At 38.6% G+C, this 26348-nt stretch overlaps 2 protein-coding genes across 5 annotated transcripts in view; one reads left to right on the top strand and one right to left on the bottom strand.

Moving 5' to 3' along the window:
* The window catches only part of LOC127411446 (NHS-like protein 1), a 71755-nt gene extending 59321 nt beyond the window's left edge, over window positions 1-12434 (bottom strand). Inside the window, exon 1 of one of the 3 annotated variants that reach the window (XM_051647020.1) lies at window positions 11971-12434. In XM_051647020.1, coding sequence (XP_051502980.1) covers window positions 11971-12352 — 382 coding nt within the window. In that variant the 5' untranslated portion in view covers window positions 12353-12434. The remainder of the gene's footprint in view (window positions 1-11970) is intronic. The other 2 variants (XM_051647021.1, XM_051647016.1) reach the window with 2 other exon arrangements.
* A 3279-nt stretch (window positions 12435-15713) lies between these two features.
* The window catches only part of LOC127411033 (intersectin-2-like), a 47625-nt gene continuing 36990 nt past the window's right edge, over window positions 15714-26348 (top strand). For both annotated transcript variants that reach the window (XM_051646353.1, XM_051646352.1), the window contains exon 1: window positions 15714-15894. The gene's annotated coding sequence lies outside the window, so the exon portion shown is untranslated. The remainder of the gene's footprint in view (window positions 15895-26348) is intronic.

Raw genomic sequence — 26348 nt, 5'->3', positions numbered from 1 at the left:
TAGCAGGTAGTTAAATTTTGGAATACAATTAATTTTAATAACATTAACCTTCCCAATCATCGATAAATATGATGAAGCCCACCTGCCCACATTGCTCGAAAACCTTTTTATTAAAGGGTCAAAATTAACACTAACTAAATCAGACAAATTTCCTGGGAATAAAATCCCCAAATACTTAATGCCCTGTTTGGGCCATTGGAAGGCGCTCGGCTGGAAAGCCGTTACTGGACAGTACGCTGTCAGAGCCAAAGCTTCGGATTTAGACCAATTAACTTTGTATCCTGAGAACTTGGAAAAGGAATTAATAATTCTGTGGAGGCAAGGCGTAGATCTAGTAGGTTCAGAGACAAATAATAAAATATAATCTGCGTAAAGCAGAAGCTTATGCACCACACCTCCCGCAACCACCCCTGGAAAATCATCCTCATTTCTTATCGCAGCTGCTAATGGTTCCAGGACAAGACAGAACAATAATGGGGAAAGAGGGCAGCCTTGCCGGGTGCCCCTATTCAGAGTAAAATAATCTGAAATTAATCCATTTGTTTGTACCGCTGCTACAGGGTGTCTATAAAGTAACTTAATCCAACCAATAAATGTATTCCCAAACACATACATTTCCAAAATCTTAAAAAGTTAATCCCATTCTACCATATCAAACGCCTTTTCAGCGTCAAGTGAGATGGCAGCGACCGGAGATTGATCATTCGCTACTGACCACATGATATTGATGAGACGCCTAATGTTATCAGAAGAGCTGCGGCCCCGAATAAACCCCACCTGATCTATATGTATAAGAGATGTCATAACCTTACTTAATCGGTTAGCCAAAATATTTGACAATATTTTTACATCTAGTTGGATCAGGGAGATTGGACAGTAACTTTTACACTCGCTTGGATCTTTGTCCTTTTTAAGAATCAGACTGATCCGGCTTATGTCATGGTTGGAGGAAGCTTTCCATTCTTTGATGATTCAGTATAAACTTCTAACAAAAGTGGAGCCAGTTCTGTTGCATAGGATTTAAAAAATTCTGCGGCAAAACCATCTGTCCCCGGAGCCTTGCCAGTTGGTAGGGACTTAATTACCTCGTCAAGCTCCTCAAAGGTTATCTCAGAATCAAGAGAGTTTTTTTGCTCAATCGTCAGTTTAGGAAGATCTAATGGTTCCACAAAGTTTCTAATATCTTCATCAGTAGACGAAGACGTGGAACTATACAGATCAAGATAGAACTCTTTAAAGGAATTATTAATATCAATGGCTGAGGTAAAAATTTCACCACCAGCAGATTTCACTGAGGGAATGATAGAAAGAGACTCTCTCTGCTTTATATATCTAGCCAAAAGTTTTCCAGCTTTGTCCCCTGACTCAAAGTATGACTGTCTTGCCCTGAATAACTAAAACTCCACTTTCCGTGACAAAATAGTATTATATCTGTATTTCAATCAGGTCAATTCTCTGAGGCCATCAGATGACATACAGCGCTTCAGCTCTGCCACTGCACTTTTAATATTCTCTTCCAACTCCATGAGTTCTTGTGCTTTGGATTTTTTGATGAATGAGGCATACTGTATGATCCGACCCCTAAGAACCGCCTTAAATGTCTCCCAAGCCATGCCCGCATAAGATACTGAGGACCAGTTGGTCTCCATATAAACATTGATTTCAGTCTTTAACATTTGTAGGAAATCAGGATTTTGCAAAAGGGATACATTAAAGTGCCAACTATATGATTTCCTTTTCTCTGTATATGGCAACATCTCTAAACTCACCAAGGCATGATCTGAGACTAAGATATTTCCAATTGAGCAATCAACAACAGATGAAATGAGGGATTTGGATATAAAAAAAAAATCTGTTCTAGAATAAATCTTATGGACTGATGAAAAAAATGTATAGTGCCTACCAGATGGGTTCAAAAGTCTCCAAATATCCGTAAGACCAAGATTTTACATATCCTGTGAAGCGTCAGTGTTGCTCTAGGGGGTTTACACACTTTTGCTTCACTATGATCAAGGACTGAGTCCATCAAAAGATTAAAGTCTACTCCCAATATTATATCATGAGGGATGCCAGCGGTTTGCAGCATCCCTTCAAGATCTATAAAAAAGCCCTGATCATCAGCGTTAGGTGCGTATATATTAGCCAAAATCAACCTTTGCCCTTGAATTTCAGCTAAAAAATAATGCCTCTCCCTAATTTATCTTTAGTCTGTTTGAGACATTTGAATTGTAGATGTTTATTAATCAATATAATGACTCCCTTGCTCTTACTTGAGCCAGCACTAAAAATAACATGTCCACCCCATATCTTCCCAAATTTTTCAGCTTCCTGAGGGGAGAGATGTGTTTCTTGAAGAAACACTATATCATATTTCTTACGTTTAAGAAAAGTAATAACCTTCCTTCTTTTTATGGGGTGCCCCAACCCATTTACATTCCATGTGGAGAGAGATAGTACACTCATATTAACATTTGACATTTTGATATAGTAGAAAAAATAAAACAAAAACAAAAATTATACAGACCACATTCCCCATTGGTGAAACAATCAAACCCCTGAACTTCCCCCCGAACAAAACAAACAGAAAAAAGAAAAAAGAAAAAAGTGCGCATAAACCCCGTGCACAAAAGTGCCAACCGGCGATAATCCCTCAAAAGGTCCATGAACGCCCACGAGCCCCCACGACAACTTTGCCATCGGATTGCTCAATTTTGCCTCACAAATTTGTGAGGCAAAATTACATAACAGAAAATACTTTGTAAAATAAACCCCAGCCAATAGGAAGAATGAACACAAAGAATGTGCAGATTCATACACAGAACTGTCTCAAAGGTGTGATCCTCCACAAAACAAATTCCAGCTGATATAAAACCATTAAGATTCCTCGGACAGACAAACGAATGTTCAGTGAGCCGGCTGTTATGAGTTCAGCGGATGACGGAATCATTCCAATGTCCCATAAAAACACTCAACAAAACAAACTCCAGCCAGCAGGAGGAATAAGCACGAAGAACGAACAGATTAATCCACAGCTGTTCCAAAGGAGTGTTATTCAATAGAACAAGCTCCAGCCGCTAGGCAGAACCAATACAAAAAGAAGCAAAACCTTCATCCCGGTTCCCCGGATGGTCAAGTCAATTCACTCGGAGGCCGCATTAAAAGTATATACCATGACTTACACAATCCGTAAACTTTATAAAAGACATCCTTTGTGTAAGCATGTAGATATTTTGCGGTCATCCATAGTGTCCACTATCAAACTGGCCGGGAACTTCAATGCAAACGTAATCTTTTGTCAATGCAAAAGTTTCTTTAAGGAAAAGTGTTATTCACAAAACAAACTCCAGCCGCTAGGCGGAGCCAATGCAAAAAGAAAAAAGAAACCAAAATGACGCCCAGCTTCCTCAAAAGCCAGAGTAAGTACAGCGAGTCGACCCACTCACGTGAGAAACACCCAATGGTTTACTCACCCATTGATTCAATAAAAGACATTGCCTGATTGGGACATGTAAATACTTTGCGACCGTCCTTCGTTTCTATTCTCAGTTTGGCCGGAAACATCAGAGCAAAAGTGATCTTTTGCTGATGTAAGAGTTTCTTACATTCCTTAAACCGATCGCGTTTCTCTCTTGTCGAACTCGCAAAGTCCGGGAACAAGAAAATATTATGGTTCTTCCAAGAAAGCTTACCTTTGCTCCTCGCCTGGCACAACACAAGATCTTTATCGGATGATCTCAGGAATCTGGCCAGAATCGATCAGGGCCTGTCTCCCTCAGCAAATCTGTGAGCTGGGACTCTGTGAGCTCGCTCGATTTCCAGCTTGTGGCCTGTTATGTCAAGCAAACTCTGGAAAATCTCATCTAGAAATTTCACCATATCTCTGCCCTCCTCATGCTCTGGAATTCCAACAATTCGAACGTTATTCCTGCGGCTTCTATTCTCAAGATCTTCAAGCTTTTCAAGGAGATGTTCCAAATCAACATTGGTCGCAGGTGGATTAGCGGCTAATTCCCTCTCCGAAGATTCCAAAAAATCGATTCGTCTCTCAACATCAGTCACTCTTGTAACTAACTCAGAGAATTTTATTTCCATCATCGTAATCGATCAAATCAACGTATTACAGCAAGATCCTCCAAATCAGCAAGAACCTTCGTCAACATCACCGACATGTTGGATAACTGACGCTGGATCACCTATCCCGCCACGCCATCCAAATCGAGTCACCGGTCTGTAGGCCTGTCGGGGCTTTCATCCTGAACACGTAAGTGTCTTTTAATGTCTCCAGAGCCCGAGGATTTTGACTTCTTTGCCATGTTTTGCCTCAAAGAGCAAATGTGTAACTGGGTGTATCAAATTTCACCAGATTATAACATGAAAATAATAAAAAATTTAGCAAAGTGCGCAGAGCTCGTCGCTCACACGTCTGCTTCTTGCACGGCGTCACGTGACCTCATAGAGAATTAATATTAATAATTTAATCTACTGACACACAAATCATGGCTAGTATTAACAGCGATTATATCGGCACCCACTTCACTTCTACCGATCGATTTTGATTTGAAAAATTCGATTCATTTATTGAAACAAAAAAATGAAACCAAAAATATTTCTAAATTCAAATAACACTTCAAACGAAATGAAAATATAATCAAAATAACAAAGTCCAAACATTTTACCCTCTCCAACTTCTTCCACAGGCCCATTCTGCTGTAACTTAAAAATCACTCGACAATCACAACAATAGGTGAAATAAATACCTATATAAATTAGATCATATATACAATTGTAAATATATACATAATAATAAAAAAATTAACATGACCTATAAATGGTTTAAATCTCCTAATTTTTTTTTCCATAAAATGGCAATTGTGGGACAATTTGATGTTCCATTGTATTTTCAGAGTTTGGACATGAACTTTATTACCACCTGCTGGTGGACTCTCTAAACTGCAAATGTAGGAAATGAGTTTAGAATTTGCGCTGAAAACAGGCATGCTCTCAGATGTCTTAGCGCAATGTCCTATTTCTCAGGTAAATAGCAAATTGGACTTTACGGCACTTCATTAACATACAATACACCTACAGTTTGCACTCATAAACCCACTTGTGCTTTGCACTGGCACAAAAATTGTGCTTTGAATTAACGTGCTCACAAAAATTTGATAAGTTGTTGTGCACAGTCATTCACCAAAATAGAGCATGCAACTGTCCATATTTCCTTCAATATAGACTTCAGAGGATTCTAAACAGACAACAGATTTCAATAGATTCATTCACCAAGGTTCCAGCTTTCAGAATTCAAGATTCTCTGCTCACATTCCATTATTCCCCCTCTCAGCAAAAAAAAAAAAAAAACATCAATGTCCATTCAATCTGGAAAAAGAGAGTAGGTGGTAAAGGGAAAAGCAATTTGAAGAGAGTATAAACAAAAATGTAAAGCTTAAACATGTAATTTTTTCAGATGTTTAAATGCTTTCTCCTGTCTTAGCTTAACATGTGGAGACAAATTTAAGTAAGCCATTTGCAGGTTGATTTCCATATTAATCATGGAAATCACTGTGGCTCTGTGGCACAGAAACATTGCTCTGTTTGTTTGAGGATCCCAACCAGTCCAAACAACATGATCACACATGAAATTGACATGTTGCTTCCAAATGTTAATGTACCCTGAAATTGCCCCCATTCTGTAAAATGACTGACAAGCGCCACCCCTATCAGACATTTTTGCATCAATTTTAACATGATCACCTTTCCCTCTGATGCTACCACTGAGACACAGGTTCTGGTCCCATGGAAACCACAAAGTAACTGAGTTCACATAAACAATAGTGAGCATGATTCGGAGGATGCATTTTCGCTCTAAAACTGGGGGCATTGGTTCAAATTTTGGTGAGCACAGACTAAATTCAGCAGCAAAACTTTCGAACTACTGTCACCAAAATCACAGTGCTACAAGTCTGGCCTGACATAGCAACACTGCCCCAGGATATGGCATGATCTGTTTTACTGAGCAATGTCAGACGGGGGGAGTGTTTGGGGAACCGGTTTAAAAACAATCATTTCAGCTTGGTTTGCTAGTGGCACAAAAATTACACTTTTTTTTTTCCAAAAATTACACTTCAGAAAAAACCATATAATAAAAAAACAAAGAGACATATAATATTAGCGAAATATCACAAAAACACAAAGGAAGAGGGTGTGTATCCATATGGCTGTAATCAAAAAAAGTGTCAGAGAAAGCCTTCATAAGGGCTGGACCCACATCTGGTTTCGACATGCTTTCCCCTTGCAGACAAACTCTATGGAAAGGGTTAGAGCTGTTCCCTGAGGGAGGAGTGGGGAAGAATATAACAGCTGGATTGCATGCACAATGTGTGTGTGGTTTATACATTTCAGATCCAACTATAAATAATTCTAGATTTTACTTTATAGTTGTTATTGTGAGAATAAACAGAAACTGTCAGAGTGCTGGGGAAACAGAACCCAAGAGCAGAGGAGATAAATGTCAGTCTTTTATTAAACACAAAAACACAAAAGGCACTCCAGCGCCAGATCGTCCGTGCTCAAAAAGGAAAACCGTTAAGTGGGCAAGGGATGAGAATTCGTGAGATGGGTGTGTGCATTGCAAAACCCAGACGAGTGATTCTCCCAATACGTGGGCACAGATCCAAGGAATCCTCCTCCAACAATACTGTGTGCAGCACTGGCAATCTGCAGGAAAACATACTTCCACATACACTCACAATCACTGTCACGAACGCACGACAGCAAGCACAAACAATGATCCAACATCGGACATGGCACACGAGGGGAAATAAATAGAGGGAGACAAACAAGAGACAGCTGCCGCTCGCAGCTGAAGGTTGTAACAAATCAGCGTTCCCATGGAAATAATCAGGGTTCCCATGGAAGCGCTGATTCAGCATGCCAGACCCGTGCGCCCACACAAAACATAAACACGAAACACAAGACAGACAGGGGACGATGACGTCATGGTCCTCATCAGACAAAGCCCAACCTGACCGGTTGACAGGACCATGACATCACCAGAGAGTGCACGGTGGTGACGTGCGCACGACGGTCCAAACAACTGGACCCATGCACTCACACAAAGGGGGAACACCAAACACAAAGGCAGGCCGATACTGCCACGGTCCAGTCTGACAAGGTAATTGGCCGTGACTGGGCCATGACAGAAACAGCCAACATTTAAATGCACTTAAGAAAATGGTTTATTCCAAGGATTTTGCAGACAGCTGCATTTTGAAACATCCCTAAAAACTTAAACAGCATTTGCCTTATGCTGCTTTAGGGATTAAAAGAAAGCGTTTTAACACACCTAGGTTTCTACTGTATGATGTGGCCAAGTAAACACATAATGGCATTCTTAAAGGTTTTTGAAGAGTGTGCATGTGCGTGGAAAAGACCAGATAACTAACATCACCAAATCAGCATGAATTCAGCATTTCTGAGGAGTACAGTGGGAAAGGGAAAAACCACACACATGTATACACACACAGACAACTAGAGCACACCAATTTAAAAAAACCACTAACCCAGTGCATGTAAACGCAAATCCTGCTTTTTGTCTTCAGCAGCATTCTCTCAAATGGCTTTCTGGTGTCCATAGGCACTTTCCCACGTACAGTCCCAGTACTTATCCCTTAGTAACTTTCTAGATGAGAACTCTTCTTATGTATTTAAGAAGAACAGCACACTCGAGGAGAATTTTCCCCTCTTACATTCGCACTCACCAAAGGACCCCGTAGTGATGTCATGTAGTATCGACAATTTTTCTTGTGAATTATTTGCAAGTGTGATTCCTCAGGTGTGAAAGCTACGAAAAGTACTAGTCTCAGGGAAAAAGTACCTAAAATGGGATTTATTATCGCCAGTGGGAAAGGGCATCATGTAAAGGAGCTCACTGTAAAATCAGCGACAGTAGGTTAAAAGTTATTTAGCTAAACTCGATCTGACTCTGTGCTTACCAAAATTTGAACCACTGCTCCCAGTGGCCGAAGTGGGAAGTGTTCTTGAATGTATGGGCAAGTGTGAGCTCAAGTTTCTGGGTGAAATGTCCACAGAGGGAAACTTTTACAAGTAAAACAACTTGTAAAATAAGTAAAAAATGCTGTTGTAAATGATGTACTACAGTGAAGAGACATGCATACTTTATCAACTCTACCCCCAAACCCCAACCCTAAACCTGACCATCAGTGGAGTAAAAATTTAATCTTAGAGGGAAAATTTAACCTCAGAATCGCACTCATCATTAATTACATGAAGACAATTACAACACAACATATTTGAACTGATGCTAAATGTCTGATGGGAGGTGCCGCTTGTCAGTAACTCGGAGAATGGGTCAATGTCAGGTTATTGCAACATTCGGTAGCAACATGTCGACTTCCCGTATGATCATGTTGGCAGAAAATAGGGGCTGAAGTGCTGACAAAATACCAGAAAGATGTCCGTTGTAACTTTTATGTTGCAAAAACATTTAGTCTGTTTTGCATGATGACAAAGCCTAGATTTTTACTGGGCTGTAGACAAATCAGTGCAACAGTTACTGATTCATGTTTACAACCCTACATACCCTCATGTCATTTCAAACCTAAATTAAACGTTTAAATGAATATAGCTGCCTATCATTTTCATAAAATGGCAGTTGACAGAGACTCACTTTAAAGCTTAAAAAAGGACCCAAAGTACATAAAAATAGTCCATGTGGCTTGTGTTTTATATTCCAAGTCTTCTGATGGCATACAGTAGATTTAAGTGGAAAACAACCATTTCATTTCATTTTTCAATGAAAATCATTACCTTTATTGCATTTTCATGAACGCATGATGTTCACAGATTTAGCGCTGAACAACGCACAAGTTCTCCTTTTTTGCTCATAAAAAAGAAAGTCATATGGGTTTGTAATAACATGAGGGTGAGTAAGGTAGAACAGAATTTTTTTTTTCAACTTTTCCTTAAATAGACTAGAGAGAATGTTTCAATGCTGATCTCTGATTTAATAAAAATGAACAAATATGGAAACTTCATAATCCAAGGGTACGTTTACACGATAACGATGTACTAAAAACGGAAAAGTTTTTCCTTTGTGTTTTTGAAAAAAGTTTCACGTACAGACGACAACGTTGTCAAAACGATCCCCGTTCACACGGATCCGCGAAAACGACTAAAAACATGGTATTATGCATGCCAGGCCAGTAGTTGGCGATGTCACTTTGTAAAGAAACACTATGCACCTGCGCACATAAGCATTCTTCCACAGAGCGGTGAATAAAAACAATGAAGATGGCGATCGCTGGTCGTAGTAGTGATGCAGTAAATCTACACTTTGCTGGAGAAGCGTCAATAAACTCAAAATCTTGAGCAGCACAAACACAGTCCTGTAATCCGCCACTGTAGTTTTGAATGTCTCGCGCGTTGTTTTGAAGTACTCGCGTGCATGCCTATAGACTGAACTCAAAAGATTATTCAATAAACTCTGCTCATTTTTACCATCACTTCGTCTCCTGCCTTCTTCTGTATAACCCCTGCGGACTCTAGGGCTGGTAGGAGAGTAAGTTAACATAACAAGCTGTTGATGAACTCTGAATATATGGATATCTTCTGATGGAGAAAGAGGTCTTGTGTACACTGGATCTAACATGCATTTTCACTGACTCATGTTTTCATATTCTAAGCATATCATTGAATACTGTACATGGCATCACATCTCTGTCTATAGGCTATATACATAAGCGGTGGGTGAATGAATTGCAGTGTAAAGGTACATCAAATTAAATTAAGGTAATAAAGAAATAACATTTAAAATACAAATACATTTTTCCCATCTGAATCCAAATATTAACTTCAAGATTTTCAAATTGCAGGTTCTGCCAACTGTACAATGTTCAAACCCCATACAAAACACTCCAAATGAATTAACTGTTAATTATTGTTATTTGCAGACACCAGTATTCATATTGATAATTATACATCTCAAATTGATGCCTATCAATCCATCATTCTTTATATAACACGTAATACGTGTGCGCATGACGTCATCGTTTTCACAGATTCGTGTTTTTGTGTGTGTTTACATGGAGACGATAACGGCATCGTTTTCAAAAACTTGCACTTTGAAACCTGTTTTCAAAAGTTTGCATTTTCAGGCCCCAAAACGCCGTTGTCGTGTAAACGAACAGCCAAAACGCATAAAAAGTTGGAGAGAATGTTTCAATGCTAGAGAGTTCAGTCTATAGTCATGCACGAGTACTTCAAAACAACGCGTGAGACATTCAAAACTGCAATGGCGGACTACAGGACTGTGTTTGTGCTGCTCAAGATTTTGAGTTTATTGACGCTTCTCCAGCAAAGTGTAGATTTACTGCATCACTACTACGACCAGCGATCGCCATCTTCATTGTTTGAATTCACCACTCTGTTGAAGAATGCTTATTTGCGCAGGCGCGTAGTGTTTCTTCACAAATTGACATTGCCATCTACTGGCCTGGCATGCATAATACAGCGTTTTTAGTCGTTTTCGCGGATCCGTGTGAACAGGGATCATTTTGATAACGTTGTCGTCTGTACGCGAAACTTCTCAAAAACGCAAAGGAAAAACTTTTCCATTTTTAGTACATCGTTGTCATGTAAACGTACCCTTAGAGAGAATGTTTCAATGCTGATCTCTGATTTTTTTTTTAAAATGAACAAATATGGAAACTTCATAATCCAAGGATTTGCATGTTTTTACTAGGTAAAAAAAAAAAAAAAAAAAGCCAGTTTATAATGGGATTGGACAACATATAATGGATTCCCTTTGACCATATCATACTGGACTGTTGGGGATTAGGCTGGTGTAATTTGTCTGTGGCTTAAAGTGAAATTATTATCTCCATTGTATTATGAAGCTCCCTTGTCAATAGGGTCCCATTTCATATGCACCAGTGAATCACTATCTTTCTCTCTTTTCGTGTCATTCATATATCGGCCAGGGCTGGACGTCTGCAGCACACATGTATCCACTTATCCTCTGTTTCCTGCACTCCACTCACCTTACTCTGGGCTGAGCTCTGGAGGCAGGGCCAGTGAAAACCCCCTTTGTTTATATTGGAGGTGAAAGCATTGCAGAGAGTTGGTGAGCAGAAAATGCAACATATTGACCACAGAGATATACAGGAATATGTGGACATAGAGAAGGCACTGAGAAACAGGAAATAAAGGAGGCTCATTATACTGCCAGCTTGGTCAACTATGCTTAACAAAGCCCTTTTTTGACAATTGTGTCTGGTTTTGAAAATTAATGTAACAATGTTCTTTAAAAAAAAAAAAAAAAATGTGAAAGGGCTCCATGCCACAAGGTTAGTGTCAGTATCTTTATCCGATCTGTTTGGCCTAAAATGAAGTCTATATGTTTGCCTTGTGTTTCTTACAAGCAAAGCCATTATGTTTTCTGATGCATTGTTTTCCAAGGTTGTTTAAAAGAAAGACTCCAACATTGCATTGTGGCAATGGTCTAATAACAAAATCTCTGCACAATCACTCAACTGTATAATCTTATTACACTATGTGCAAGAGAAATTCAATCCAAATAAATTCCATAATGACTAAAACAGTTTTTTCACATACTCTAATGCACTTTCAAACAAACTTGAGACCCCAGAAGAACACATCTCATTTAATGTTGTGCCAACCATTATTGTTGACAGGGTCTGCCCCAGCAACCTCTATTTATACTATCCTAATTGGAGCTGCAATTCAACCTTTGAGGAATGGAAAGTGTTGGGCAATGGGAAGAGCATTTAAAACTATATGCTCAACTACAAAAAGATGTGCAACCACAGATGCCATGAGATAAAAGTGCAACATAACACAAGGAATTTCACTTCCAATCAATGTCAAGCAGGAATTTGGAATTCACCTGGAATGATGCAGTGTGGTTGAATGAATGCAGGGAAAAGAACTCACGTATTCTGATCCTCTTGTGGTTGAGATGTAGTACAGTGTCCTGCAGAGAATCCAACCTGTCCTGCAGCGCAGAAGCTTTACTGATCACCAGAGCTGTTTCGGTGTGAATCTCCACAAAGATGCTGCTGGCGTGCTGCGACAGATCGGACAGCTGATGGAGTATGTAAATCAAAGTTTTACAGTTCACAGCATCCAGGGAAGGAAATAAATCCCCATTAAAAACACCAGCATCCACGTCTAATCCTTCTCTATTAAACCTGCAAAGGCTCCGAGGCTGCACTATTCTCTTATAAAACGGCATTTTCAGCGAAAGTTCCAGTTTACGTTGTTCAATAGCAATTAGTCCGCTTGTCCGTTTAAAGTCTAAAGTGTTGTGTTGCATTCAGGTGACTTAACCTGTTCTGCAAACATCCTGACATCCCGCCTCATGATTCAAAGGATCCTGCTGGCCCTCTTCGTTTGAAGGGCGCTTTCTTAAACTTTCTTCTAACGGGATCGAGAGGGGAAACTTTCAAAAGCTGGAATCTGGAGGTGGCCTGTGCGGATCTGGAGTTTGAGCCCAACTGAGGGTCTCACATTACAACTTCAGATAAGATTAGTACAGTAGTACAATAGTTTTATGGCATGAGCAGTGGTTGTCTTACACATTCATGGGATACTAGAAAAAATAAAGAAAAGAAAAACACCTGCAACCACATCACTTTAGCCTAATAAATGAATTACAATTTACAGTTAAAAGTGTAAATAGCCATTTTTCTTATGACAACATAAGTAGAATTTGTTCACACCTTCATAGGGCACTCCACAAAAATAAATAAATAAATAAATAAATAAAGACAATAAAATTAAATCAATACCAGATAAAACTTCTTGCTATAATTACAACAGAAAATAAAATCATCTTTTGTTTAGCATCTAGCTTTTCTTCTGATTTTTTTATTTTATTTATGATGATTATTATTATCACTATCATCATCGTCGTCATTTAGTTATGTATTTATTTATTTAGCCTTAACCTAACTGGAAAGACAACAGAGTAGTGTTCTGCTGGTAAAGTGTGCCCTCTTGTGGCATTTGACAAAAAAATGATACCTAAATCCAGTGCTGGGTAGAAACGGATTACATGTAATCTGGATTATGTAAACATACTTGTAATTTGTATTTGTAATTGGATTAAATTGATTTTTAAAATACTCATAATTGAACTACAGTTACTTTGTTATGGATTACATGATTACATGTTAATTAGGCAACGACAGTACATTGTTCATATTTTCTTCAAATTGTTCACTGTAATTTTTCCCTTTTTCTAAAATATTTTACATTTTTCACTCTGAATCAACCTACATACGATATACGTGCGGTCAGTGACACCTGCAGCTGTAGGGCCGTACGCACTGTGCGTACTTTAAGCGCTACTATTGACCTGAGAAATATTTGCTCTCAGAATATTTCACCAATCATGAAGTGTGTTCTGTATTGCTGTTGGCTGTTTAAAAGAACTAATGTTGCCCAATTTGCGAATGAATAATTCTTTTGAGTCGGTTCTTTTCAGTGAATCGACCAAACGGGCTTGCAAAACGGTCTGAATCGATTTGTGATTCAGTATAATTCGTTCAGAGCACTCTCTTGGAGCGGTTTCTCACACAGTTAAACAGTATCAGGATATTTACGAATACAGAGAACAAACAGCGCTGGATACAGTGGAAATGTCCCTACAATCAACTGAAACAAAAGGCTGTCTTTTTGAGAGGTAATTTTAAGAAACTTCAGCTAGTGATGTGTCACGTGAACAAGGGGCTGTTCGAATTGAACGTGTTTTTGCTTCCGCTCACTGCATTTTTAGAAGCTGTGTCAAATTAAAAAGAACTTCTTCAACTGATAAAAACGCGTCTCGAGACACCTGCGTTCTGGTCTGTTCGTTGTGGTGCGTTTTGCTTTTTATAGCGTGAGAATGCATTTGTTCAACCTTTACTGGAAGAAATGCATTAGCCAACAGTTACATGAACGCTAATTATACTCGAGAAAATAAAAAAAACACTTATCTCAAAGTCACCAGAATTGAATGCTTTGGTGTTGTTTTTGCAACAAAAAAAAAATTAAAAAATTTAAAAAATTTTTTAAATAAAAATAAATTGCCAGGGGAGCATGCCCCATACATAAAGTTCAATTAGGCAGCATACCCACAGAATAAATCCTGCAGGCGCCCATGTGTTCTGTAACTCCTGGAGTGTTTTTGGGGGAGGGGGAGGGTTGTCAGATTGCACACAAACCTGATACTCCTCATTAGCCAGGTGAAGATGGAGCAGTCTAAATCAGCATTTGACCACTGGATGTACAGAGATCATTTCACATTTAAGGCAGAGGGCAAAAACATTACTGTGCAATGTAAACTCTGCCTTCTAAAATGTTATATCCTATCTACTGCAAAGGAGTCAACGTCAAATTTAAAGAAGAATTTGAAGGAATTTTTGCATGTTTTTTTTTTTTTTTTTTAAACTTTCTTAACTCCTGATAAACACATCTGAATTATTATTAGAATTTTCACTCTTAGTGGAATTTAAACGTGTCCTGTGTGTTTGGTTGGGTTTTGTCCATCAAACGCACCAAAATGTAAATTCATAAATTAATGCACTTTTGCTTTAGTGATAACTTTGAGGCTGTTTTTGTGATGTTGATTCTCAAATATAACTGGTCTGATCTCTTACAACATTTGTGTAAGGTGCCCCGGGAACCTGTCCATATTTCTAGAAACTCTGATAAGAAATGCAAGTGACATCAAATAAAAGAGTTAGCTTGGTAGTAATCCAAAAGTAATCAGATTTGATTACCCCAGAAATGTAATCTGCAAGATTTTTTTACTGATTGCAATTTTTTTGTTATGTTATTTGTAATCAGTACCTGATTACACTTCACAAGTAATCCGCCACTGCCAAGGCCTATACTGAAATTAAATTATGTTTGTGTATGTGTTAGTTTAGATAATACTGATGGAATGCACATATGCCTAGATGTAAATTTACATTTCTTTTCGTAATTACCTATTTACTTAATTTGTGTTTAAGTAGTTGAGTCTTTTGGCCATATTTCCTATCTTTTTTTTATTTAATGCCTGTTTCATGTCAGCAAATGCATATGCAACTAGTCAAGGGCTTTTATTAATAAGGTTATTACATTTGTAATTTAGTTTTTATTTCTATTTTATTTTCAATTTGTACTTTAAATATAGTTTAGTTTTTGTTAGTTTTCATTCTGTGGCATTTTTATTTTATTTTTTATTTTATTTTTTTACAGTACATTAAGGATTTATTTTAGTTTTACTTTTGGGGCTACAGAAGTGAATGTGTTAACTGATATTATTTAAATATGGTTAACAATATTGCATTTTCGTTCTGATAAAGTTGGGTTTATATGTTTTAAAATATACTTTAAAAAAAAACACACAAATACTAAAATTAATTCAAGGTAATTTCTTTAGTTAGTTTTGGAGTCATGAAAATGTATTTTAGTTTAGTTTCAGTTTATTGTCCCCCAATTATGTTATTTCTGCTAACGAAAATGCTTTCATGTTGCGTTCTCAATCTCATATTCGTACATGGGCCCCATAGGCCTCGACATGTGATTGTGATGTATTTTCAACAGATAGAGGGCAGCAGTGTGTCAGCTAAACAGCATTACATTGAAAGGCACTCAGCCCCTCCCATCAGTTCTTAAAGGCTGATCTGTGCTCAGCGTCCCAGTCGTCAGCCATGTTGTTTGTCTGACAGCGCCCGGATAGCAACTGGTTGTCAAGCTTCTCAATAAACGCACTGCTTAAATACATACAAGACACTCTGAAACTCTGAGGACAATGAAGAAGGATATGTTTCCTTCCCAGGAGATTTCGCAAAGTCAATAATGCCCATTTCTCCAATGTTGTGTAAAGTGAGTACCTCCTATAATTTTTCTCAAATGTATTTTCATTTTGTTATGTGCTATAATGATACTTAAAAGTCAGCTATAGTAATTAAAATACATATTATATATACAATGCATGATACATACAGTGTTAAACATTAACTCGTTATCATTAGTTTCCACAGTAGCTGTGGTGTCTGTAGTTAAAAAAGTGTCCCGTTTCGCACACTTCAAAGTCTTTCAGAGCTCCATGTTGCAATTTTTAAGACCTCATTGTTAAACATATGCCACATTTCGTGTTAAAGAACTATTTCAAAGCGCTTTCAAACATACTTTCTTCACTAAAACCTGCAGGGCCAGTCGCAAACTCGTCTGTCTGCCTTTCACCTACAGAATTGAAGGGTTTAAAACAGTGTATGTCTGATGGCAGCTGAACAGAACATGTTAAAGTGAGTTTTGTTCGCTTTTATGTTGGTTATTATAATGCTGAAGTCATTCATACTGGTGAAAGGTTAAGACTGGACAATGAACAGAATATGATCTAATAGATGATTATTATGAAAGATGTGTCTCAGAAACTAGTGAATTCCCTACCTAGACTGTATCTTTGTGCAGTGTAGGTGAGCAATGTCTCTGGCAGATGTCCATGAATCTGTTAAGGTTCATATCCTTTAATTGTTTTTCTGCTGTCTGCCTTTCAGTAGTATAAAATGGCGATCCCTTTGAAAAATCAGTTTGATTTGAATGCACCTGACCTCACTCAGGCCAAAATGCAATGACAATAGTAAGCTGCTATGTCCCTGTGCTGAGAAAATAATAATTATAATAATAATATATATATATATATGTAAGATTATGTTAAAACAAATTTTCTTAGGCAAATCAACTCTAGAGTCAGTGTAATGCTGACTGGGTGCTAATGGATTCTTATCTGTCTTGTCCTTGGAGACTTTGGGTCAGTCAAGGAGAATGATTTGTCAGAGCATAATGACTTTCATTTTTCTCCTCTTTTCAGGTTAATGAATACTTGTCAAAGATCAAATGTATTTTCTTCATAGCCAGGAATTAGTTCTGATCAGACGTTCGTCACAACTGCATAAAAGAGAGCAAAGCACTTGATTTGAATTGCTACATTAAAGGAATAGTTCACCCCAAAATTAAAAGTGCTCCCATTATTTACTCACCCTCATGCCATCCCAGATGTCTATGACTTGTTTCTTCTGCAGAACACAAATGAAGATTTTTAGAAAAATATCTTAGCTGTGTCGGTCCATACAATGCAGGTGAATGGTGGCCAGAATTTAAAAATCACAAAGTCAGCATAAAAGTGATCTATACTCCAGAGGTTTAATCCATATCTTCAGAAGTGATATGATAGGAGATGGAAAGAAAAAAGGATCAATATTTAAGTCCTTTTTACTATTAGTCTCCACTTTGACCAGCCCCGACCAGTAGGTGGCGATAATCAAAATTTGAATATTCGTCGAATATAAGAAAAGAAAACAAAAACAAATTTGAATGCTAAAACTGTGCATTTGAATTTTGGATGTGTGCCAAGCACTGACGATGACGTTGCGTCTTGCTCTCTCATAAGCGTTTTTCAGATTAAGCAATTAGTTTTTTAAATGCTTTGTCACAAAAGGAGTTCAACTTTGAAATGTGTGTCTCGAGATCCTCGCGTTTGGTTCCATTCTGTTGTGTTCCATCTGTTTGAACAGCCCCTGGCCTGTGCTCATAGTCTGAGCTGCTTCACCACTGAGTTCAACTGAATACCACTGCTATCTGGGAATGTTGCTATCATACATAAACTGTAATGAATAAAAAAACAGTGAGGTATATCGCTGTTATTATAGATTGAGTCTGGGGTAGTATCAGGGGTGGATTATGACTAGCAAGCCCCCCCCCCCCACCCCAATGGTCCAAATAATCTTTTAAAGTTGAGATCTCGGCAATCTATTTTCATTTATTTAAGTCTCTTTTAATACCTTTTCTGTTATTTACAGTCATATTAATTCAAACACACAGCACGGATGTGGTAAAGAAACCGGTCAACCGAAACACGTTCGCCAAACAGACATATTTTTCAACGTTGAAAAATATTAAGGTAAAAATTCAAATTTATTTTCTCTGCCCATTTGACAGCACTAATATGCATGAAGAATGTGAATTGCCAAAAAAAAAAAAAAAAAAAGAAGAACATGAGAGTGAAGGAGAAAGTGGAGATTTGTAGTAAAAAAAGGACATAAATATTCATTTGTTTCTCACCCACACCTGTCATATCACTTCTAAAGACTTGTATTTAACCACTAGAATCCTTTGGATTACTTTTATTCTGCCTTAATGGGAGTTTTGGAGCTTCAAAGGTCTGGTCACCATTCACTTGCATTGAATGGACCTACAGAGCTGAGATATTCTGCCGAAGAAAGAAAGTCATACATATCTGGGTTGGCATGAGGATGAGTAAATGAGAGAACTTTAATTTTTTTTGTGAACTATTACATTAAGTGGAAAAGATACATCTGGAGATGTGTGATATATTTAAGAGGGTCCATTGATGTTTTAGCTGATGTTTTTGTAGAGTGTGTATACTGTCTTGACAGCTGTCTTAATGTTTGTTCAGGCTTCACTGACGTTACTTGCATGGCTGCCTAGAGATACAACCTCAAAACTTTTTTTTTCTTCAGGGTAAGACAGGTCTCAATGTAGAAAAGCTCTGGGTAGGTATTCAGAGAAATCTCAAAATGTGGATGTAATTCAGTTACATGGACAACATATTTTGGCAGTAAAGATTAAGTTGCTTAGTATATAGATGCGTCACCTAAAATCTTATCTATTGTAACTAAATGGTTCACAGTATACACATAATCATTTTTTGTAAAACATAATCAATTAATAGAAAATGTATAGCCTGTGTATGAATGGCCTGTATGGGGAAATGAAATCAGTAGCAATCATCATCTCCTGTAGGATTGGCAGATCTGTTTTTTTTTTTTTTTTTTTTAACATGATCAAGGCACTAGGGTTGCGCGGTTTCCCGGTACTAACAAAGAATCATGATACCCAAAAAAATGTAAACGGTACGATATCATCTTGTTTTGCTAATTTTGGTACCATATTACAGTATGCTGTCATAAGCAAAATGATATGAGATGTGACAGTTTTGTGATTAAATTAATGATATAAAATAAAAAAAAACCTCTGGATATGGCCAAGTGTGATCATTAAACAGCAGAAGGATGTAATTTAATCAAATAATATACAGTCAAATGCGCTGCATGCTTCAGAATGAACAAGAATTGCCGCATTGCTCTGTCATCTGCTTCACACACACACATGCGCACATGCATGCTAACAAAAACGCAACACACACTACTGGTGCTTAATTTTCATGCAGTGAGTTTATAGTGTAAACTGCTGTTAACACTTAAATGAACTCCTCTGGTGCAGCTCGTAGATTTCAGCTCGAGAGTCTTGACAGAAGTATCCCAGCATTAATGAGCAACTTGATATAACTAACCTGTCAAAAACAGGAAAAACTCAAAGGTCTGTCAGAATTAAAGTCCTGCTAAAATAAAAGCTATATTCAACTGGATGCGCAAAATTGAAGACTGAAAAATATATCTACTGTATAAAAATTTAAGATTCAAAATGTGCAATAATACTCTTAATAACAATGATATAATATTAAATGGTTGTTTAATAATAATGATAATTATTATTATTATTATCTGTAAGCAATATCACAAATGGGTGAAAAGTGTATTATCTGCATGTTGTGATTCAGCCATAGCAGCCTTGTGCAATAGGTAATCATTTTTTTTCCATTAATGTTTTAACTAACACTGTGAAGCTCTGTTGTGCAGAATTTTATTTTGGCAAAAATAAAATTGCAATTTTTTGTAATAAAATTATTATATTTTTATTTGATTAAAGTTGTATGAATCAATTTGGTTCAGCAGCTGATAATTGAAACATTTAATTTAACCTGTGAGACTTTATGCAGTTCTTTTAATCAAGTCATTTTCTGTGTAATTTCATAAAAAATCTGAGGCTTTTTAGTTGTTGATTTTAGTATCGATGCTGAGGTACCAGTGCTGGTATCATTCCAAAGCCAAAATTTTGGTATTGGAGCAGCCCTACAAGGCACTACGCTCTCCTCTACAATCAGTGCTTTCATTAATAGAGAATTGAGAATTCAGTGGCAAAAACAAAAGAGAAAGGTCTGACACACAGACAGGGTTTGTTGGCTTTACGTCCTCTCTGACCACACGGTCACGGCTCCAAAGCATTCATACAATTTTGTTTATGTCCGCTCTACCTGTTTCATTTTTGCTTTCCTCTCACTTGCTTCATTCCTTTGTGGTTGTTAAATCACACAGGGTGGAGGCAGGAGGTGGCGGGACAGCCCAGTTATGACCTCACTGTCTATCTTTGCAACTTTTGTGTCACACACCTCATTAATATGAAGTGGGTGAAGGTAGAACCACAGAACTATGTTGTTGGATTGCGCTAGGTCTGTGCTTGGTCTTCGCTTCAGTATTTCAGCAGACCTGGAACACCAGTTCATAAAATTGGTCACAGACATGTGAATAAAAATGGATGATGGAGAGATTTTTGTGTCTTGATTTGTGTGGAGTTGATACTCTCTGCTCTATTTTGATCTAGCTGGGTGTTGGCCATTCACCACAGGCCATTCGAAGCAATATTTTACCCAGCTGCATGACATGTGACGCAACAATAAAATACCATTGGTGTTTCGAATCTCAGGAATACAGCTGTGGCTTTGGGTGGCCTATTTGTGCTTGTGTATCTGAAAAAGAGATATGTACATTAAATGAGAAATATTTTACTAGTTTCTAATTGAAATAAAGTTGAGTAAAATTCAACTATGAGTGTGAAATTTAGATGGAGAGGTATTTGAATGCATGAACACATTAATACCTTTATATAATTTATGTAAGACACATTTTTACATTGATATCACTGAAAGTTGTGTTATGAAATAGTCGAACTCAGCTTCTTGTTTGTTGACCTTTGTCTTATTATAACTGCAAAAAAAGAATCTCTGAATCACTGCCAGCAGGTTAGAGAGAGAGAGAGAGAGAGAGAGAGAGAGAAGAAAAGAGAGTGATATGACACAGAAGACATGCATCCCCTGTCCAGGCAGTCTTTTGGAAGGTTGTCTTGTCTGACTGCATTCTCTTCCTCTAAAGAACTGCTCTCACAGGCCTGCAACTTTACTGCTACACATCACTTTCTGTCAGCAACTTTCTCACAGTGTTTAGCATTAAAATCTACTGGTTTTTTTTTTCACTGCTATCAGCAATAGGTTCTGAAGATCAGATTTGACAGCTGTAATATACTTGTATTCTGTTAAATGAGTATTGTTATTATGAGTGTCTGTCATGTCTTTTGTGAGATTATTTCAGCCAGCCACAGTTGCTTAGTACATGGGCCACAAATCTTTTTTTGTGAAATAATAGCATGTATAGGCATAATATCAGGCTAATTGTTTTTATGCATGAACCAGAATGTTCTCAACACAGTGACAATACAGACAGACTCCAAATATTTGATTCTTAGACAGGAAGAGATACACCAATCAGCCACAACATTAAAACCACCTGCCTAATATTGTGTAGGTCCCCCTCGTGCCGCCAAAACAGCGCCAACCTGCATCTATTCTTCTCACCAAAATTGTACAGAGTGGTTATCTAAGTTACCGTAGACTTTGTCCTGCTGACATTCTCTGTTGACCTCTCTCATCAACCAGGCATTTCCATCTGCAGAACTGCCGCTCACTGAATGTTTTTTGTTTTTGGCACCAGTCTGAGTAAATTCTAGAGACTGTTGTGTGTGAAAATCCCAGGAGATCAGCAGTTACAGAAATACTCAAACCAGCCCATCTGGCACCAACAATCATGCCACGGTCCAAACCACTGAGATCCCATTTGTTCCCCATTCTGATGGTTGATGTGAATTAACTGTAGCTCCTGACCTGTATCTGAATGATTTTATGTACTGCACTGCTGCCACACGATTGGCAGATTAGATAATCACATGGATGATTGTTGGTGCCAGATGGGCTGGTTTGAGTATTTCTGTAACTGCTGATCTCCTGGGATTTTCACACACAACAGTCTCTACACTGTTAACACTTACTGTAGTTTATAGGGTAAATAACTGTAAAATGACCAGTAAATTGCTATAATACAGTATTTAACTGTAATATGCATTGCATCATGGGTAATTTGTGACGTCACTCATTAATAGCAGTAAATTACTTTTTAAATCAAATCAAATCTCTTTATTGTCACTCAACCATATACACAAGTGCAACAGTGGGTGAAAGTCTTGGGTGCGGTTCCAAGCAACATAGCAGTATGACAATGACAATAAACATCTGATTTACACCTAACACAGTTTACACATCTGTTACACAACACAATATACAATATACACCTAATAATGTACAATATACAGTATACACAAAATAAGACTGTATACAATAAAAATACACTGTACCCCATGTAATAAGTGGAAATATATATGAAGTGTTGTGTTGACATTCGGCTGTCGGTTAATAGTCAGTTGCCAGTGTGTTATTAAGAGAAGTATAAAATGTGAGTCCAGTCTGAGGCTAATAAATTGCAGTGCAGATATATGTATCGTGATCGATCAAGAGTTCAAAAGTCTGATTACTTGGGGGAAGAAGCTGTCATAAAGTTGGCTGGTGCGGGTCTTGATGCTGCGATACCACCTGCCTGATGGTAGCAGTGAGAACAGCCCATGGCTCGGGTGGCTGGATTCTCTGATGATCCTCCGAGCTTTTTTCACACACCACCTGGTATAGATGTCCTGGAGGGAGGGAAGCTCACCTCTGATGTGTCTGGCAGTTCGCACCACCCTTTGTCGCCATACCAGGCGGTGATGCAGCCAGTCAGGATGCTCTCTACAGTGCTGGTGTAGAACTGTGTGAGGATGTGGTGGTTCATTCCAAACTTCCTCAGCCATCTCAGGAAGAAGAGGTGCTGGTGAGCCTTCTTCACAGTGGCCTCAGTGTGGATGGACCATGTGAGTTCCTCAGTGATGTGGACACCCAGGAACTTGAAGCTGCTGACTCTCTCCACCGGTGCTCCATTGATGGTGATGGGGCTGTGTTCTCTGTCTTTTCTCCTGAAGTCCACCACAAGCTCCTTGGTCTTACTGATGTTGAGGGAGAGATTGTGCTCCTGACACCAGCGTGTCAGAGTGTGCACCTCTTCTCTGTAGGCTGTTTCATCATTGTCAGTGATCAGATCTACCACCGTCGTATCATCAGCAAACTTAATGATGGCATTGGAGCTATGTGTTGCCACACAGTCATGTGTGTACAGGGAATACAGGAGTGGGCTGAGAACATAGCCCTGCGGGGCTCCAGTGTTGATTGTCAGTGATAAGATGTTACTGCCCATTCTAACCACCTGGCATCTACCTGACTGGAAGTCCAGGATCCAGCTGCACAGAGAGCTGTTTAAGCCCAGAGCCCAGAGTTTCTCATCAAGCTTGGAGGGCACTATGGTGTTGAATGCTGAGCTGTAGTCTACAAACAGCATTCTCACATATGTGTTCCTTTTTTCCAGGTGGGAGAGAGCAGTGTATAGTGTAAGTGCAATGGCATCATCAGCGGAGCGGTTGTTGCGGTATGCAAACTGCAGTGAGTCCAATGAGGCAGGCAGCAGCACAGAGCAGATGTTATCTCTGATTAGTCTCTCAAAGCATTTGCTGATGATGGGGGTCAGAGCAACAGGACGCCAGTCATTTAAGCAAGTGATTTTTGATTGCTTTGGTACAGGCACAATGGTGGACGTTGTAAAGCATGTGGGGACCACAGACAAGGAGAGGGAAAGGTTGAAAATGTCCGTTAAAAACACCAGCCAGTTGGTTCGCGCACGCTGTGACGTGGCCCGGAATGCTATCTGGACCTGCGGCTTTACGGATATTCACCCGTCGGAAGGATCGGGTTACATCCGCTACAGAGATGGAGAGTGAATTAACCTCTGTAGCTTCGGCCGCGAGAGCTCTCTCCACGAGGGCAGTGTTATTTCCCTCGAAACGAGCATAAAAAGTATTTAGCTCATCCGGGAGAGAGGCAGCGGTGTTCACGGCGGAGTTTTTATTCCCTTTTAAGTCCATGATGATATTAATTCCCTGCCACATGCTTCTAGAGTTGGTGGTGTTGACCTGTCTTTCAATCTTGTTCCTGTACTGGCATTTGGCTGCTCTGATAGTTTTGTGGAGGGCATAACTGGCTTGTTTATGCTCCTCCGCGTTCCCGAAATTAAAAGCCGAGGTCCGCACATTAAGTGCCTCACGAACATCGCTATTTTCCATGGTTTCTGGTTAGGGTAGATCCGTATTGTTTTGGTCGGCACTACGTCATATATGCACTTCCTGATGAAACGCGTTACACTATCTGCGTATACCTCTGTCATCATCAGAGGCGGACTGGAACATCTCCTAGTCTGCGTGATCAGTCCAGTAGCATAGAATCTGATTGGTCTGACCAGCACTGGATCGTTCTGAGGGTGGGTGCTTCCTGTTTCAGTTTCTGCCTGTAAGCGGGCAGAAGCAGAATGGAGGAGTGGTCCGATTTGCCAAATGGTGGGCGGAGGAGGGATTTGTAGCCATCCTGGAAGGGAGAGTAGCAATGGTCCAAAACCCGGTCCCCTCGTGTGTTGAAACTGATGTGTTCGGTTATTTGCGATGGACCATCACCATTGAAATCTGCGAATTTGCAGGGTTCTCTCACGTAGTGTAAACTGTAATATGTTTGGACCCTAAAGGCGGTCAGACAATGTCCTTAAATTCAAAACCATTGTTTTCTACGAATGTAGGCACACCACTGTGTTCATTCAGCGTCCAGCGACAGCACCTAGCTAGAGAAGGGTCTCTTTTCGTACTGCAAGACTGCTAGAGGGCACACCCACTACGATGCATGCTAGGGTTGTTATGATTATGAAATTTGGCTGACGATTAATTGTCAGACAAATAATTGCGATTATGATTAATTGTCTGTTTTAGGGCTATGATGATTAATTGTCTCTTTTAGGGCTTTCACGATTAATTGTCATGTAAATTGTCATATTTCATATTTCAAAGATATAAATCAAATAATAAAATAGGGTTATATGATTTCCATTTAAGGCTTTAAAAATGTATAAATGACAAAAATAATGTTTTAAATATCAAAATATTTCTAAATACTTAAAATATGTCTTTTTCTTTTTTGGTCAACTTTAGTTTTGGTCATGTTTACATTAACACTTGTTTTGAAACTCCATTTTAGATTTTATATATATATATATATATATATACATATATACATAAACTTTATAAGAAATAAAATATATATATTCATATTTATTTATATATATATATTTACATTTATGCATTTGGCAGACGCTTTTATCCAAAGCGACTTACAGTGCACTATATAATAATATATATATATATATATTCATATTTATATTATGCAATAGTAAATATTTCTGTCCTAATTTATACACTTTCACACGTTTTTTTTTAATGGTCTTTGATTAATTAAACCCACGAACCCTTATTTGTCATGAAACAAAACCTTTGAGATTTTGTTTCATCTTTTCATCACTTCACAGAATTAGAGTTAAAAACACTGCGTACATGATCTCACAATGACCAGAAACATTTGCCATTACACGATCGTTTAAGGCCCAAACATACTCTATTCATGTGAACGCAGAACACCTTGCTACGTAAGCTCGATTTCACACGTCGTTGCGTTGTGAAATGTGTCAGCGCTCAATTCATAACACAACGCAAGTACGCGCTGTATTCTCAGTGTTGCCGCAAGGGGCGCTAGAGCGGATTTTCAATCAACAACTGTCATGGCGGACTCGGGCAGCATTTTGAGTTTAATCTTTTCAAAAATATACACAACTTTTTGTCCCTAGTCCATTCAAACGAACTTGTTTTTTCTCCGTGTCTCTCCCCACTCCTCAACTATCTACTCATCTACCACATCTGGGCTGCATCCGAAAATGTAGGCAGCTGAATTGCTGCCTAATCAGTTAATGGCTTAACTGACAGCTGTTTTGAATGAATGGAACTCTTAAGGAAACTCTTAAGTTCTCCGAACAGTTTGAAAAGCACCTTATTTTCATCCTGCCTCCGTATATAGCCTCTGAAGGCAGCAATGTCCTGGTTTCGGATGCACCGGTTTCGTGGTCACACCTAAAAAAAAACTTGTGGTCTGAGGTTTATAACCGTCAGAGCAACGCAAGAGCGCATGTAATGTATGTACAACCACATGTTGGCCAAGCGCTCACGTCTGTGTTTGTGTACTTATGTGAAATATGTTTCGGCCTTTAAAGTGAAGCCGGAGCACTTTGCGTTCACTATCAAAGTTATATTTGTTTGTTTATATTTTCGCGGGCGTTTGGCATGAGTCTGCTAATGGCGCG

The sequence above is a fragment of the Myxocyprinus asiaticus genome, chromosome 20 (assembly GCF_019703515.2).
Source record: "Myxocyprinus asiaticus isolate MX2 ecotype Aquarium Trade chromosome 20, UBuf_Myxa_2, whole genome shotgun sequence".
Taxonomy (NCBI): domain Eukaryota; kingdom Metazoa; phylum Chordata; class Actinopteri; order Cypriniformes; family Catostomidae; genus Myxocyprinus; species Myxocyprinus asiaticus.
This window is presented reverse-complemented; position numbering and strand designations above follow the sequence as displayed.